General features: G+C 37.7%; 1 protein-coding gene across 2 annotated transcripts in view; it reads right to left on the minus strand.

Annotated features, from left to right (window-relative positions):
• DCAF10 (DDB1 and CUL4 associated factor 10) overlaps positions 1-12051 on the minus strand; it is a 45233-nt gene extending 33182 nt beyond the window's left edge. For both annotated transcript variants that reach the window (XM_023497335.2, XM_031936925.1), the window contains exon 1: positions 11268-12051. In XM_023497335.2, coding sequence (XP_023353103.1) covers positions 11268-11965 — 698 coding nt within the window. In that variant the 5' untranslated portion in view covers positions 11966-12051. The remainder of the gene's footprint in view (positions 1-11267) is intronic.
• Positions 12052-18093: the final 6042 nt, after the last annotated feature.

An 18093-nucleotide genomic window follows, 5' to 3' on the forward strand; every position in this document is an offset into this window, starting at 1 on the left:
TTTTCTTGCAAAGCATGACAAATATAGAAATAGAAGAATTGCATATGTTTAGTCTATATCGGATTGCTTGCTCTCTTAGGGAGGAGAAAAAGACTTGGAGAAAAGAAAAACTGGAAGACAAGGTGTTGCAAAGGTGAATGTTGAAAACTATCTTTGCATATATTTGGGAAAATAAAATACTATTAAAAAAAGAGAAAATGAATGTTGAAAACTTCATATATATTATTGGAAAAGTAAAATACTATTGAGGGGGGGAAAAAGAAATGATAAGCAGGATGATTTCAGAAAAACTTAAGTTTTAAATGAATTAATGCAAAGTGAAGTGAACAGAATCAGGAGAAAATTATATACATTAACTGCAATATTTTAACAATAAGCAACTGTGAAAGACTTGGCTACTTCTGCTCAAAACAATTCCAAAGAAATCATGATGAAAAATGCTATCCATCTACAGAGAGAACTGATGAACTTTTGAGTGCAGATTGAAGCATACTTTTTTATTTCCTTTTCTTTTAAATGTGTATGTATGTTGTCTTCTGCAACATGGTTAATATGGAAATATGCTTTGTTTGATTTCATATATATAACTGTTATATTACTTACCTTCTCAAGAAATAGGGTAGGAGCAGAAGGTAGGGAGAAAACCTGAACTCAAAATTTTAAAAAATGAATGCTAAAAATGTACTGAAATGTAACTTAGAAACAGAAAACAAAATACATATTAAAAATGAAAAAAAAGAATGACTAGGCCAGCGAAGATCTTTAAGTCCATGTCATATGAGAATTCACTGAAGAAATTAAAAAATGTTTACCTTGAAGAAAAGACTCAAGGAACCATGAAAACTATACTCTTAAGAACTGTTATTTGAAATTTGCTCTGTTTGGTCCATTAAGACAGGAACAAAGTGGTAGAAGGTATAAAAAGGCAAAAAGTTACTGTTTAAAAGTGCCCCAAGAGGCAAGAGGCTCCTGTTCCTTGGAGATCTTCAAAAAAGAGCCTGAATGACACTTGTTGGGCATGTTATAATAAGGGTACAATGGAGGATGTTCTCCCCAAATCAATGGTTTTCTTTCTTACACAAGTTGCATTAATTTTATATAAGCAAAGGATTTCAAATTTCATGTATTTTTCTGCCACAAGCAATAATATTATTAGTTCTGCTACTCCTATTATTAATTTTCCTACTAATTATACCTATGAAAAGTACTTTATCTAATGGTCAAAGGATATGAACAATTTTCAAATAAAAAAATTAAACTCATTTTTAGTCATGTGAAAAAATGCTCCAAATCACTACTGATTAGAGAAATGCAAATGAAGGTAATTTTGAGGTATCACTACACATCTCTTAGATGGGCTAAAATGACAAGCAAAGATGATAAATGTTGGAGAGGATGTGGGAAAACTGGGACATTAATTCATTATTGGTAGGGGTTGTGAAATGATCCAACCATTTTGAAGGACAATTTGGAACTATGCCCAAAAGGCTATAAATCTGTGTATATCTTTTGATCCTGCAGTCTCACTACTTGGATCTGCATTCCAATGAGACCATAAAAGAAAGAAAAGGACTCACATGTACGTGTTTGTAGCAGCTTTTTGGTAGTAGTAAGGAACTGGAAATTGAGTGGATGCCCATCAATTGGGGAATGGCTGAATAAGTTATAGTATATGGAATATTATTGTTCTATAAGAAATGATGAGCAGACTAATTTCAGAAAAGCATGGAAAGACAAGAACCGATGCTGAGTGAAGTGAGCAGACCCCAGGAGATCACGATACACAGTAACAAGATTATGTTATAATCAATTTTAATGAATTGACTCTTTTAAACACGACAAAAATGGAAAATGTTTAAAAGAATTGCATATATTTAACCCATATCAGATTGCTGTCTTGGGGAGGGGAAAGGGAAAAAAATTTGAAATACAAAGTCTTACAAAAATTAAAGTTGAAAATTACCTTTACCTGTATTTGGAAAAATAAAATATTCTTGAGGGAAAAAATAAACATTTAAAAAAAGGTACTTTATCTGATTTCAATTTTTCAAAACAGTATGAACTTTAAAATTCAACTCACATATCCATTTTAAACTTAGTGTCATATCTGGTGAAAAAGATTTTGGTCTAAATCTAATTTCTGCCAAACTGGTTTCTAGTTTTTCCAGCAATTCTTGTCATATAGGGAGTTCTTTCCCAAAATGATTTATATCCGTGCGTTTATGAAACACTGGAGTATTGAGATTGTTTCTGACTCCTGCATTATTAATCTGTTCCACTGATTTACTTTTCTATTTTTTAAGCAGGCACCATATACTTTTGCTCTGTAAGTATCATTGTCCCCCTTCATTTCTCCTTTTTTTTCATGTATCTTAAGATTCTAGGTCACTTATTCCACTGAATTAATTTTATTTTATTGTCTAGCTCTGCAAAATATCTCTTTGGTAGTTTAAGTATTTATTTATTTATTTATATATTTAAGTATTATTAGAGTAAATCTGTAAATTAATGTAAGTTATTAATTATATTGATTTGGCCCAATCATTAGTCCAGAATTATTTAAATACTTGTTTGTATTTCTGAGTATATAAACAAGGGAAAGAGTAGGTTGTAAAAACAAAATATCACATGAAATGAAAAAGCTTTGCCAAAATAAAATCAGCGCATCTAAAATAAGAAGGGAAAATGTTTGCTTGAAAAAAATCTTTGCATTAAATATCTTTGATAAGGATAACATAAATATATGCCTATACCATTTCCCCCAATTGAAATTGATAAGTTGGTCAAAGAATATGAAGAAACAGTTCTTAAGAGAACTACAAATTATTAAAGACTTTTCTAAATCACTAATAAGAGAAATGCAAAATAAGAGAACTTTGAGGTGTTACCTTATAACTAGCAAACAGGCAAAGACAGGAGCATATAACCACTGTTGAAGTCATGTGGAAAAAGAGGAACATTGAGGACCTATTAGAATTGTGACTTGGACCAATGATTCTGAAAAGCAATTTGGCAAAAAGGGGGAATAATCTTTAAATGAACGTAATATAAAAATAAAACACATTTTGCCACATGGGTTAGAAGTAGAATTCTATAAAAACAAGGAAGAAGAGGTCAAGGGAACAGGTAACATGAGGTTTACTATCATCTGAACTGGTCAAAGGAGGAAATACAAATATATATAACACATTTCCCATAGATAAACAGTTCCTCATCAAAAAGGAGGAAAAAGACGGATATTCTCAAAATATACAACAGCTTAAAAACTTATTGAAATATTTATAAATATTTCCTTCTTTCCTCCCTTTCATACATGAAATAAAAGAATTTGTTTTTATACATGTTTGCAAAGGCTCTGTTTTTCTTACCTTCTCAATGGATGAGGGAGAGAGAAGGAAAAGAAAGAATCTGGACCATTAAATTTAACTGAATGTTTTATTATTATTATTATATCTTTTTATTTACAAAACATATGCATGGGTAATTTTTCAACATTGACCCTTGCAAAACCTTCTGTTTCAACTTTTCCCCTTTCCCCCACTCTCTCCCCTATTGGGAGATATGTTAATATGTTAAAGTATATGTCAAATACAATATATGTACACATATTAGTACAGTTATATTGCTGTACAAGAAAAATCAGATCTAGAAAGAAGGTTAAAAAAAAAACCTGAGAAGGAAAACAAAAATGCAAGCAAATAACAGAAAGAGTCGAAATGCTGTGTTGGGGTCCACACTCATTTCTCATATTTCTCTCCCTGGGTGTAGCTGATTGTCTTCATTACTGAACAATTGGAACTGATTTGAATCATCTCATTGTTGAAGAAAGTCATGACCATCAGAAATGATCATCATATTGTTTCCGTGTATAATGATCTCCTGGTTCTACTCATTTCACTTAGCATCAGTTCATGTGAGATTCTCCAGGCCTCTCTGAAATCATCATGCTGGTCATTTCTTACAGAATAATAATATTCCATAACATTCATATACCATAATTTATTCAACCATTCTCCAATTGATGGGCATCCATTCAGTTTCCAGTTTCTAGGCACTACAAAAAGGGCTGCCACATTTTTGCACATGTGGGTCCCTTTCCCTTCTTTAAGATCTCTTTGGAATATAAGCTCAATAGTAATACTGCTGGATCAAAGGGTATGCACAGAATAAACTGAAATTTAAAAAATAATACTTTTAAACAAAGAGAACTGACTTCACAAAGCAATAGTAAAGGCGAATAACAGCTATATGCCATTAATTTTTTTTTAATGTAATCAAGTAGTTTATCACAAGTAGAATCAAAAGGAACTCCATGTACAACATACACATAAACTCAATAGTTAACAAAGAAATGATGAATAAAAAATTGCTCAGTGATACAGATTTAGTAATGGAAATGCAGGCATTTATGGTGATAGTTCCTACCATGAGGAATTACAGAACCTGAAATTATTACAGGTTAGAAGACAGTGTGACAAAAAGTCCTAGTCCATTAGTAGTTTAGTATATCCATCTTTAAACAAGAAGTTATATAACCCAACAGAAACCCATTCTCACACTTGGCTATACTTATTGCTCTTGAACTAACATTCAGACTGTCTCTTCTACAGGCATTCTGTCTGGGGCGCCGCAGAAACCAGAAAGCATTCAGAATTGTCTTTGTTATCTCCCAAATGTCAATTAAGGATTGTCATCAGTGATCCCAACTGGTGGATTGGAGACTACATTTGGACCCCCTTGTACATACAAGGGCTCATAATCTGGAAGGCAGGTCACCTACCTCTCCAAGCACAATGTTTTAAATTTTCAATCACCATCTGGAACAGTAAAAGATCATGGATCTCAAGGAAAAAATATGTTTTTTTAAATTGGAAAGGAAGGAAAAAATACTTTTTCTCAAATCACACAATCAAAAAATGATAACTAATAAATTGAAACTGATTTTAAAATTTTAAATAGAAAAATTGATCAGTATAACAAATTAAATACACAACACAAGTAAATTAACATAGTAGCATAGTCCTTGAAAAAGCCAAAAGGAAAAAAAATGATTTAGGGTATAGTCTCATCATGTGACAAAATTTGCACATTTTGGAAAAGGGGACCAAAAAATAAAAGGTCACATCATAAATGTGAAGAACAGGGAAGAAGATACCTTTCTCAACTACAAATAAGGAAAGAGATTTTAACCCAATAAGGAATTCTGAGACTCATAAGTGAGTTAATGAACAACTAACTCTGATTATAATATATTTTAGATAAAATTGATGCGCTTAAAATTATGAAAGAAAATAATTCCCTGTAATAATGGCATGATATCAAATATAAAGATATGTGTGTATATATCAGATTTAAATATATTATGATCAAAGAATATTTCTCAAAGGAATAAAGTCAAGCAATAAACAACTATATGAAAAAATGCTTATTAATATAAGATATGCAAATTAAAAACTATGCTCAGATTTAGCCTCATAACCATCAAATTAGCTAAGATGACTAAAAAAAAAGGCAATTGTTTGAGAAGATAAAGGAGAATGGATCTACTAATGTACTGTTGATGGAGCTATAAACTAATCAAACCAACTTGGAAATCAATTTGGAACTATACCCAAAAAAGTAATAAATTGTGTATACCCTATGGCCAAATAATATGATTTCTAGGTCTATGTCCCCAAAAAGATTAAAATGAGACAAGGCTCATATAAATATAACATTTTTTGTTAGAGAAAAGACTTAGAAATTAAGGAGGGGTACTCATCAACTGGGGAATGGCCAAATCAATTATGGCAAAAAGATATAAAATAGCATATTATTTATTGTATTATGAGAAAGGACAAAAGAAATGGATTCAGGAAAACTTGTATAAATTGTAATATGGAATGAAATGACCAGAATCATAAAAATACTTCATAAAATTCCTAACCATGTATGGAAAAAATAATTGAAAAGACTTCAGAATGCTGATCAATAAAATGATCAGTCAATTCTGGAGAACCAATAATGAAGCATACAACTCTACTCCAGATAATGAAATGATAGACAAAAGTACAGAATAAAACATTTAAAGACAGAGATGATGTATATGTTAGTTTTATCTGACTTTCAGAAGTTCAAATCTTGATGATCTCCAGAGAAAAGATGGCCAATACAAATACCAAGATGTAGGTTCCAGTTTTAGTGTTGCCATTAATTTACTGTGTGACCTTGGACAAGTGACTACCTGTCTAAGTACTTTAGTTTTCCTCATCTGTAAAATAAAGAAACTGGTTAAAGTGACCTCTATAGTCCCTTCCAGTACTAACTTTTTTTGAGTTTGCCTGTCTATATCCAAGATCTCCTAACTTATTTGACCATGCAACCTTATCAGTTTAAAAAAAGACAAACACAAATTTGAGTACATCCTTTTTTCTTGTATATTCATAAATTTTACTTGTATATATTCCTAAATTATGCATGCTATATTAATTTACATATGTTATAGACACTTGCATATATATATATATATATAATCTACATGCATGCTACATATATTTAAAAAATCTGCAACTCAAAAAAATGCCCTAGTTCTTTAGTGTCATAATTTGTCATTAAAGTCTCTCCCTAAGGGGATGCGGGAAAACTGGGACACTGATACATTGTTGGTGGAGCTGTGAACGAATCCAACCATTCTGGAGAGCAATCTGGAATTATGCCCTAAAAGTTATCAAACTGTGCATACCCTTTGATCCAGCAGTGTTTCTACTGGGCTTATACCCCAAGGAGATACTAAAGAAGGGAAAGGAACCTGTATGTGCCAAAATGTTTGTGGCAGCCCTGTTTGTAGTGGCTAGAAGCTGGAAACTGAGAGGATGCCCATCAATTGGAGAATGGTTGGGTAAATTGTGGTATATGAATGTTATGGAATATTATTGTTCTGTAAGAAATGACCAGCAAGATGAATACAGAGAAGCTTGGAGAGACTTACATGAACTGATGCTAAGTGAAATGAGCAGAACTAAGAGATCATTATATATGTCAACAACAATACTGTATGAAGATGTACTCTAATGGAAGTGGATTTCTTTGACAAAGAGACCTAATTCAGTTTCAATTGATCAATGATGGACAGAAGCAGCTACACCCAAAGAAAAAACACTGGGAAATGAATGTAAACTGTTTGCATTTTTGTTTTTCTTCCCAGGTTACTTCTACCTTCTGAATCCAATTCTCCCTGTGCAACAAGAAAACTGTTTGGATCTGCACACATACATTGTATCTAGGATATACTAGGACATATTCAACATATATAGGACTGCTTGTCATCTAGGGGAGGGGGTGGAGGGTGGGAGGGAAAAATCGGAACAGAAGTGAGTGCAAGGGATAATGTTGTAAAAAAATTACCCTGGCATGGATTCTGTCAATAAAAAGCTACTATAATAATAAAAAAAGAAAAAGAAAAAAAAAAAAAGAAAAAGTGTATTTTATGAAATATCCACAGGAAAAATACTCCCTAGTTTGGGACCACATCTACTTGGAAAAAGTTTAGTAGGATCCCTTTATCCTCCATCTTTGCAAACAGTTTATGTATATATAACATTTCTAACACAGGAACATGAATATGATATAATAGATCAAATTATACAAAAGTACAAAAACAAATTTACAAAACTCTTAGACCACTCAACTTTCTGAAACACTTTTCATTCAATAATCATTTTATCCCTACAACATCAATCTACAGGAATCTTTTCTTGATCCCAATTACTACTACCTTCCCTCTCTACCAGGCTTGACTTTAACACTTTGTATTTATATTCTTTCCATATTTGTTCTGCATATCCCTACAAAAATGCTTTTTTTTTTTTTGTCTCCTGAAAGTAGGGAAATATTTCTTTCTTTGTATTTCTATTTCCAGCACCTAACACAATATCTAGCACATAGGTTCTTATTTTTTTTTTTTTATTTTTTTTTTAATTTAATAGCCTTTAATTTACAGGATATATACATGGGTAACTTTACAGCATTAACAATTGCCATACCTCTTGTTCCAATTTTTCACCTCTTACCCCCCCCCACCCCCTCCCCCAAATGGCAGGATGACCAGTAGATGTTAAATATATCAAAATATAACCTAGATACACAATAAGTATACATGACCAAAACATCATTTTGCTGTACAAAAAGAATCAGACTCTGAATTATTGTACAATTAGCTTGTGAAGGAAATCAAAGATGCAGGTGTGCACAAATATAGGGACTGGGAATTCAATGTAATGGTTTCTAGTCATCTCCCAGAGTTCTTTTTCTGGGTATAGTTAGTTCAGTTCATTACTGCTCCATTAGAAATGATTTGGTTGATCTTGTTGCTGAGGATGGCCTGATCCATCAGGACTAGTCATCATCTAGTATTGTTGTTGAAGTATATAATGATCTCCTGGTCCTGCTCATTTCACTCAGCATCAGTTCGTGTAAGTCTCTCCAGGCCTTTCTGAAATCATCCTGTTGGTCATTTCTTACAGAACAGTAATATTCCATAATTTTCATATACCACAATTTATTCAGCCATTCTCCAACTGATGGACATCCATTCAGTTTCCAGTTTCTAGCCACTACAAAAAGGGCTGCCACAAACATTCGAAGCACATAGGTTCTTAATAAATGTCTGGTCTTCTTAAATTTGAGAGTTCATCCTAAAGCTAGTCTTCAAAAATCTTTAACAAGCCAAACAGGACAGAAATTGGCCCAACCTTTTTTTCTCTTTTCCTTTTGCAATCTTTTTCAACTCTTCCCTTCTTTCTTCTCATTCAGCATTTTCCTCCTGATTATAATCCTTTCTTCTCCAACTTCTAAAACTGTATTCCTAATCCTGCCCCTACTGGCTGATCCAAATAACAGATAAATCACTTTGTTCTCTCAGAGAGGGATAATGGAATGTACTGTGGCTTCTGTCTACTTATTGATGTCATAACTTTTCTGACCCTGTTACTAGCAAAAACAAAAGAGGTTTCACTTTTCACCTTCTTACAAAGATGGTCACAAAAACAGCCCTCCCCCCCCAAAAAAGACACAAATAACAATAACAAAAGAGCCTCAGTGTCTTTAGAAGGAGAAGTTTAAAGACCAGGGAGAACAATCCCAGGTCTAGAGTCAACCATCTAACTCAAGTTCCTTTCTTCCTTGATCCAGAATCAGTCCTCCAACAGGTATGGAACTAAGATAAATATGTCTTGTGGTATGGTACCAGTACTAATTGTTCTCATACCTCTACTTCACATCATTAGATGCAGAACTGAAAAGTAAGAGTCAATGCCTTTTTTCACAATTTGACATCTATTTTAGAGAATCTAGTAGCATAGCACCAAAATTCTTGAAATTATTAATACCAAGACAAAGTATAGCAATTAATACTTACAATTTCCATCTGCTTCTACAACAGTGATGTCAAACTCAAAAGAAATCAGGACCACTAATGGATATATAAGGATCCCTAAGGATATATGTATATTGGGAACCTACATAAGGTTACACATATCGATAGTTTTAAAATGTAATGTTATCCATGTTTTCTTGTATTTTTATATATGTTCCTAAAATTTCCTAATTACATCTTATTTGTTTGCAGAGGTACTCTGCCTGTGATATTTAGCACTTTTTTACTACACTATATCAAAAATGACAAACAGGTTATCTTTATGCAGATAATTTTCAGTTTTAAATATCCAACCTCAAATTTTCTTCTGACCTTCAGTCCTATATTGCCAATTTCCTTTTGGACACCTCAGATTCAACATGCTCCAAACAGAAAGAACACATTACCTTTCCTTTCAGAGTGTCCCCTCTTGCCAACTCTCCCATTATTGTCTACGGTACTACCACTCTTCCAGTCATCCAGGTTTCTTTCCTCTACTCTTCATTCACAGTCTCCCCATATATCTATTTTGTTAATCACATCCTATCTTTTGGTCATGACATCATTATTGCCCCATCTCTCCATTCAGTAAAGCCAACACCCTAACTTTAGGCTTGGCATCTTATGCCCATTTGATTACTGCAAAAAGACTTCTTTGAAAAGCTTGGCATGATGCCTACCTAGCACACAGTAGGCACTTAAATCTAATGACATCTAATTTGTCTCTCTGTTTCCAATCTCATCCCATTCTAAACCATCTTCTACAGATGCCAAAGTAATAATTCTAAATCACAGCCCTGACCGTGTCTCATGAACATTCATTTATATAACTCCCATTACCTCTAAGGTCAAACAGTCCTTGCTTTCACTCGGCCCCTAATATTTATGCAGTCTTATACTTGACTCCTTTGCACACACACACTCTAGACCTGCTTTGGCCTACTCGGTACTCCCTTCTCCTGTTCCTTTCCTCTGTCTGTCCCTGACTAAAATGCTCTCCTACCTAACCCTGCCACATAATTTTCCTGTCTTCCTCCAACATTCAAAAATGGTAGCAGCTTTTCGCAAGGCAGTCAAAAACTGTAAACTAAAGGGTACCTTCTTCTAAGGAACAGTTTAACAATAGGTAATGTCAACGGTGATCCAATGATCCAATACACACTCAGACCCCGCCTTTTTGCAGGCGGTTTTCCCAGTCCCCGTTTTGCCTGACGCCCACCTTACAATCTCCTTCTCCTCCGAGATTACCTTCCACCTATTGTATTTACATGTGTCCCAAAAGTCTCGGTGACGCTTTATGATTTAAAAAAAAAAAAAAGAAGGCACTAAGACTTTTGGGACACTCTCCTCTGTCCATGGTTATTTACACCTTCATATCCCCCATTAGACTGAACTCCTTGTGAGGGGATGGGCCTGTTATCTTTTTTATTAACTGTCTCCCCGGCCTAATATTTAGCACAGCGCCTGGCGCTCAGTCGGCGCTTAATAAACAGAGAATGAACTGAATCGGCACATAATACAAGCCTGACAAAAATGGCGTGGACACAAGCTGTATGTTCCCGTCTCCCCCGTTAGAATGAGCTGCAGGAGGAAAGCCTACCCATTTTTCAGTCAAGTCTTCGAATCCCCCGGCATTTCGAAAATGCCTTAGGCGTTACGAGATTAATAAAAGCGAATCACCCCCTAGGGGTCTATCACGAACCGATTTGGAGACACGGGTTTCTGGAATATGAAACGAATAAAAGAGGAGGGGCATCGGAGCACCGGGCGATGCGCCGAGGCCTGGTCGCCCCCTTAGCCCTCTGGTCCCCGGATGGGAAGGGGACGCCCTCCTCTCCTGAGCCCCCTCCGGCCCCCAAATCCCGCAACGACCTACCCGTCGGGGGAGTACTCCAGGTTGAAGACTGCGCCGTGAGTGCGGGTGCTGAGGTACACCGAATCCGCGGGGTGGATGGAGCTGTACAAGCTGGTCATCGTGCGGAAGTTGTCTCGGGCTGGGTCCACGTAGAGCCCCCGGCCCAGGCTGCGGCTCTTCAGCCAACGGAAGAGCGGGATGCCCACGGGGCGTCCTGTCGGCCCGGCCCCCCCGCGCTTGGGCTCCGGGGAGCCCGAGCCCGAGCCGGAGGCGGCGGCGGCGACACGACTGGAGAAGAAGGTGAAGGCGGATGGGCAGGCTGCGACGGCGGCGGCCGTGGAGTGGGCCGTGGGAGAATCGGGGGGGGAGGAAGGGACGAGGGGGGCGCGCGGGGACCCGGGGCTCGGCTCGCCCTTGGCTCCAGTCGCGAGCTCCCCAGAGCGCGAAGTCGCCGCCGAGGTCGCCGCCGTCGCCGGGCCGGCGGTGACTGTCAGAAAAGGCGTGCGAGGATCGCGGGGGTCTCGCGGCTCGCGGGGTTCTCGGGGAGGGCTAGAGGAGGGGTCGCTGGGCTGCGGAGAGGAAGGAGAGGAGGCAGGCCCGGACGCCGCCGCTCCGCTCCCCTCGTGCGACCGCCCCTCGCTTCGGCTCACGAAGCCCAGGTCATCCCCAGCTAGTTCCTCCTCAACCCCGACGGGGCTGCTGGGCCCGAAGGGGAACATGACCGACGGCAACGCCGACGCGCCACCCCCGCCAGTCCCAGCCCCAGCTCCCGGGCCGCCCCTTCAGCCGCCGCCGCCGCCGCCGCCGCCGACCACCGCCACCCTACCGCTGCAAGACACTTCCGCCCGTGCCGCCGCCTAAGCGCGCCGGCGGGGAAACTGACGCCGAAGAGAATGTGGAGCCGGCGGGGACCCGGAAAGCGTGAACACCATCGCGCCGCAGGTCGACGCCTCCCCCTCCCCACCCCCACCGCAGCTGCTCCGGGCTCTGGAGGCGGCTGGCTGCCCGCGCCCAGGTGGGGGGAAGGGAGAAGGTGGGAGTGGAGTTCAGCCCCAGGTCGGAGGGACAGCGCCCGCCGAACGTCTCCTTCAGCTCTGGGAGCGACTTCTTCCCCGAGTGCGCGTGACCGCGCGTGCGCGCACAAGGTGATCCCACCCCCGCCCCAATGGCCCCGATTTCTGTCACCGCAGGCACTAGGGCGGCTTCAAATGCTGCTGCCTTCTTTTTACAGTGATTGGGCTCTCGGGATGCAGGGACGAGAGAGCTATTTGGGTTCGAATCCCGAGTCTCCCCCCTCCCAGGGCCTCAGTGTCTTCCTCTGTTAAAATGGAAGGATGAGCATCTCCCATAAAGCCTTTTCCCGTTATGAAGCTAGCATCCTGAGTTCTCAGCTTCCTCCCTTCCCTCCCCTCCTTTCCCTTCTCCTCTCCTCCATTTCCCTTCCCAGCTTCCTTCCCTCCTCTCGCCCTTCGCTTCTCACCAGCAAGGGTCTAAGAAGTCCCTGCCCGTCTCTTGAGCGGGAGGGACCAGCACCTAGCCCGGCGCCTTAACTAAGTCTTCTTTGTTTAAAAAAAAAAAAAAAAACAAAAGCTTCTCAATGAAATCGACTTGAATTGGACTGAGGTCCTTTGCGGTTTTAAAATCTTAGGATTTCTGAACAATACGCCGGACGCTTGCTATCTGCTGCGGCGAAGAGGACTACAAAATAGTGGCGGCCTTCGGGCAGTCTCCTTGGAGAGCCGTACCAATGAGAGCTCAGCACAGTTTTCGATAAATGTCAGCTAGCGTAGAAACCAACGTTTCCCCTCTTGGATTTGGGCTCAGGAAGTCCGAGGTTCAAACGTCACTTCCAACTGCTGCTAGTTTTGTGGCCCTGAGGCATTTATGTTGCGCAGAATCCTCACCTGTAAAAAGGAGGTACCCTCTCTGTCCCCCCTCACACACGCTTTACAGAGTGTTTTTAAAGATCAAATGAGGTACTATCTGGAAAGGCCTTTGAACACTAATACAATATAAGGACCAGGCTTCCTATTATTGTGATGAGCATCATCACTGTGGGCTCTAAATTTTCTACAATGGACAGCTCCAGTCTGGCAACCTTAACCCAAGCAAATGATAGGATCACAGATGTAAAGACTGCTCCTCACATCCCGGGGCTTCCAGGCTTCCTTCACTTTTATCTACAATCTCAACCTGATTCTCCTTCATGCTAGTGCTTGGCTTTTACAATTTTCTCCCATTTACTGAATATATCTTTTTTTGCGTAATTGCTTAGGTAGTTCTCCCTATTAGATGCTTGAGGGCAGGGATTGTGTTTTGCCTGATTCTCCAGAACTTTAGAGAGACCAATAGGTGCTTACTGACTGATCTAAGATCACATCAGTTCTTTCATGTTACAGAACAACAGTTCCAAGAGGTTAATTGATTGACCTGACCAATGTCACACGGTAAGTAGAGAAGCTGGGATATGAACTCAGGTCTTCAGACTCCAAATTTATAAGTCCACTAAATAAAATTAGGTAATATACATGTAGTGCTTTGTAAACCTTAAAAGAACAGCTTAAGGTGGTAGGGTGAATGGAGTAACAAGCCTAGAATTCAGGAAGACCTGAGTTAAAATCTGACATCAATCAGCTGTATGATTTTGGGGAAGTCACTCAATTTTTATCTGCCTCAGTTTCCTCATCTGTAAAATAGGAACAATAAAAACACCTACTTCCCAGGATTGTTGTGAGAATAAAATGAAATGACTGTACTTAGCACAGTGCCGAGTACATAGTGTCATGTAAATATTACCTAGCATTATTATCTAAATGCATATAATAATTAGCTCATAGAGCCTGTCACACCACAACTGCCTCCATGAGGCTTTCCATGGTTCTCATTTCAAGAAGCATCAGGAAGAGCTTGGAGGAAGGAGCAAGAGTCAGAAAGAAGTCAATTTTCAAAGTTAAGAATTCTCTTTGGTAACAGTTTAGTATTAGCTTTTTTTTATTTCATGTTGTATGTGCCCAGTAAAATGTGAGTTCCTTGAAGGACTTTCATTTTTATCTATATTTACTATCCATGAGTGCCATTTATACCAGTATGTATGTCAGAAATGTTTATAGAATCAAATTGTAGAAAAAGACATTTAGAAGTGAGGGCTAGCAATTATTCAAAGATCCAGGATTTAAATCCTACTCTCTGTGATCTACAGTTTCTATACCTTTACAATGAGTAATTGGATTTAGTGATCTGTATGAGCTCATCCATCTGTAAATGTATGATGCTATCAAATCCTGACATAAACAATAAGTATTCTAAGATTTCAGGGAGATAATCCTCTAGGCAGAAGACATTCAGAAAAGGATACAAATGGGTGGTAAAAATTAACCTGGGCCCAGGAAATAAAAGAATAATATCAGAAACTATTCAAAAACAGGAAATTGAAAGTTTTGTTTGGAGGACAATGAATAGGGAAGTATAGGTATTAGGTACCGTTTGAAGCCAATTTCACCAAGTAAGAAATTTTAAAGACATGTTCAGAAGTTAGAAACAAGAGTGTGTAACATAAAATATGAATACAAAAATTTGGAACAGTCGTGAGAATAGCATTAGTAGTGCTGAAATCAATGAACTGAAGGTAAAGAAGACACTGAAGACAGCAGGAAAGGGTTTGGAACAATATTGAAGAGGAAATAAAGAGGAAAAAAATCAAAGAGAACTGCTGCTGGACAAGGGGAGGATAGGATAATAACTGACAACAGAAAGGCACAGCTTTTCAATAGACACAGTCTTTGTTTCTATCCAATCCAATTCACAATTTTAGACTGGAAAGGACAGGCTAAAAGAAAATTGATATCCAAGTCAGATGAGGAGATAAAGTAAAGTAACGAATTCAAACCACCTGAATGAACTATATACTCTCGGGTACTCAAAGGACAAACGGGTGTGACTGCTGAGCCACTCAGTGTTATCTCACAGAATCACAGCATTTTAAAATTGAAAAGAACTTTTGGGATTTAACCTGATGAGTACTAAGGTCCCTTCTGAGTGACATTCCATTATAGTCTCAGCAGTCAATGAGCTTTTAATTGCATAACAATAACTCCTAGTCAGCCTTACTTGTAAGTTAAACATTTTGCAAAAGTTAAACTTACAATATTACTGAACTTGGCTCTGGTCTAGAGAGGAGACTCATTATTTATAGCCCACATGGACTACTCTTCAGAATCATATTTAGGAAGTGATATAGCTCCTCCAATAGCATGGAAAGGAAAAAAATTCATTTTAGTGCCCCAAATCTGGAGTATGGTCAAGGATCCCTTCCTGGGTACACAATGTCAGTTAGGGTTATTGCATTCTACCAAAGAAGTTTCACTTTTCTGTAGATCATGTGTCAAAGTAGTATCTCTCCTTTGGCCAATCCCTTCTGAAAAATAAAGTACTTTTAGGTTGGGGTTAGGATCCAAGGGTGCATTATTGATTGATATCTGGGAAAGGAAAACATTGACTACTAGACTAAGGGTTTTGAACTTAAAGCAGAGAAACAATATAATTTCAGTAGTGGAAGAGGGCTTCTGGAGAAACCCAAATACTGATAATGGAAAAATGGATAATGGAAACGGAGAGATTAGTTAGGAGGCTCACTTACTGCTTCACTGGACCCTAAATTACATTTTTGCCCATACCATAACCATTTCCTTTTAAACATTTTTTATAATCAAGATTTTCCCCTAATTTAAATTTATATTTAATTTGTAATTTAATTTATACATTTATTTATTTATACTTGTACTTAATTATACAATATTTGTAATTTAAATTATACAAATACTTTTATTATTAAAGTAGCCTAAAAGTCGTGGATTCTAAAATTGATTCTATTAGATCATTTTAAGTCCAAGGCCCATTCTAGGTGTCAAGAAAATGTAGGTGCTATGGCCCCACATTCCAAATTTTCCCAAACATTTCAGGTTGAGAAAATAAATTAAAATTCAACAATCTTTATTAGTTGCCTCTTGTATGCTAGTGATCAGAGAAATAAAAAACTTAAAAGTCTCTGCTTTCATGGAACTTAGTCTACTAATGAGGCTGAAAGCTATATTCTTTTTCAGAACACATCTCAGTTTTTTGAATCTGAAAATATGTTCATAAGAGACAACCAAATCAATATGATTTCACTCTTCTAATGGGCTGAACTGTCCACTTCTAGAATATCAATCCTACCAGTCTTCTATGGCTTGAAATTCTCACCACAGAATTATGTTAGACAGTAAAGGAATGTTCTCTGGACACTATGATTAAAACATCCCTTACAATTAAAAAAAAAAAAAAAAAAGTATAGTAGAAAATAGAAGGCCAGAAAGAATCAGAGACAAATAGGATAGCTTTAAAAGTCACATATTGAATTTTCACATTTTTAAAAAAGAAAGCTGTACATAAAAGAGCCACAATTTCATGTACAATCTCCCTGTTATATCATCTATATGGAAATGTTGGTCAGTTAACTACCATGTATTAAGTGCCTACTATTTCCCTGGTACTATGGTAAGCACAGGGGATACAATGAAAGATGCATGATATTTAAATTCAAAAATAAATTAATAACTTCTCTTACAAGCCATTATTAGTATAAAAGGCATTCAACAAGTTTAATTAGATTAGGTATTTGTTGCTTTCAGTTCCCAGAAGAGAAAAGGAAGTGGGAGAATAGGGAAGTGGGGAAGAGGATTATTTTGTGTGGCAGTGTGGGACATTCTTCAAAAAGGAATCTGAAGAAAATCATTTAAGCCACAAATTTGCTTCTTATTATTTCCCTTCTTTGCATTTTAGTTTGCTTTCTTTAATTTAAACTTTATATACATTCCTAGGAACTAACAGGTAAAATTGATATAGATACTATATAGACAATTCTGTACTAGAATTTGGGAGGGAAATATACCTCTTATAAAGATGGCATCATCCCTCTCCTCAAGAAACTTAGTCTTGGATTGAGGGGGGAAAACTAATAGGGGATAACTCAAGAACAATTAAATAGTAAAGCGTGGGATGTTCCCTTAACCTGTTTTCTTCAGTTTCCTCATCTAGTTTAAACCCTAGAGTTTGTGAAGGTTTTTCCAGTGTCCATTAGCTATTAGAGAAGAGAAAGGCAGGAACAAATGAGAGCTCCTATCTGCCTCATGCAATAGTGGCTTTTGATCTGGGTCTAGAAAAAAAAGGCATTCTAGACAAAGGAAACAGTACTGGCAAAGGCATAAAGTTGGAGGAATGCAGCTATTTTTGAGTGAGAAGTAACGTGATTTGATGCAAAAATGGGATATATGAAGGGTAGTAGGAGACAGCTTTAAAGGTCACAATACAGATAGCCTTGAATGGCAAGTTAAGGAGTTTGAATTTTGTTCATTAGGTAGTGAGGAATTACTGATTATATGGATAAGGACCCAATCTATTATTTCACTGGTTTAAGGAACTCCCAGGAGACAAATTTCTGATATAGTAGTGTGAATCAGCACCTGATATGCAGTTTGCAGTCTGAGATTTGCCTAAAACACTAAGGTAAAGAGTCTTGCCAAAGGTCACATAGCCATTATTAATCAAAAGCAGGACTCAAAGCTCTTATTTTCCGTACTTCAAGGCCAACTCTCTTAAACTATTAAACCAGGCTACTTTCATGAGCCCTATGCTTTAGGAAAATTACTATGGCCACAGTATGAAAATGCCTTTTATGAGAAATAATCATTTGGACCCCTACTCAATTCCAACCAGTATTAACCTGTTTGATATTTTACATAAATCATACAAGGATTACTAGATAGCTCAGAGATTCTTATAGTGTATGTCAAACTTTAATGTAATGCTCATT

Source organism: Sarcophilus harrisii, chromosome 1 (assembly GCF_902635505.1).
Source record: "Sarcophilus harrisii chromosome 1, mSarHar1.11, whole genome shotgun sequence".
Taxonomy (NCBI): Eukaryota; Metazoa; Chordata; class Mammalia; order Dasyuromorphia; family Dasyuridae; genus Sarcophilus; species Sarcophilus harrisii.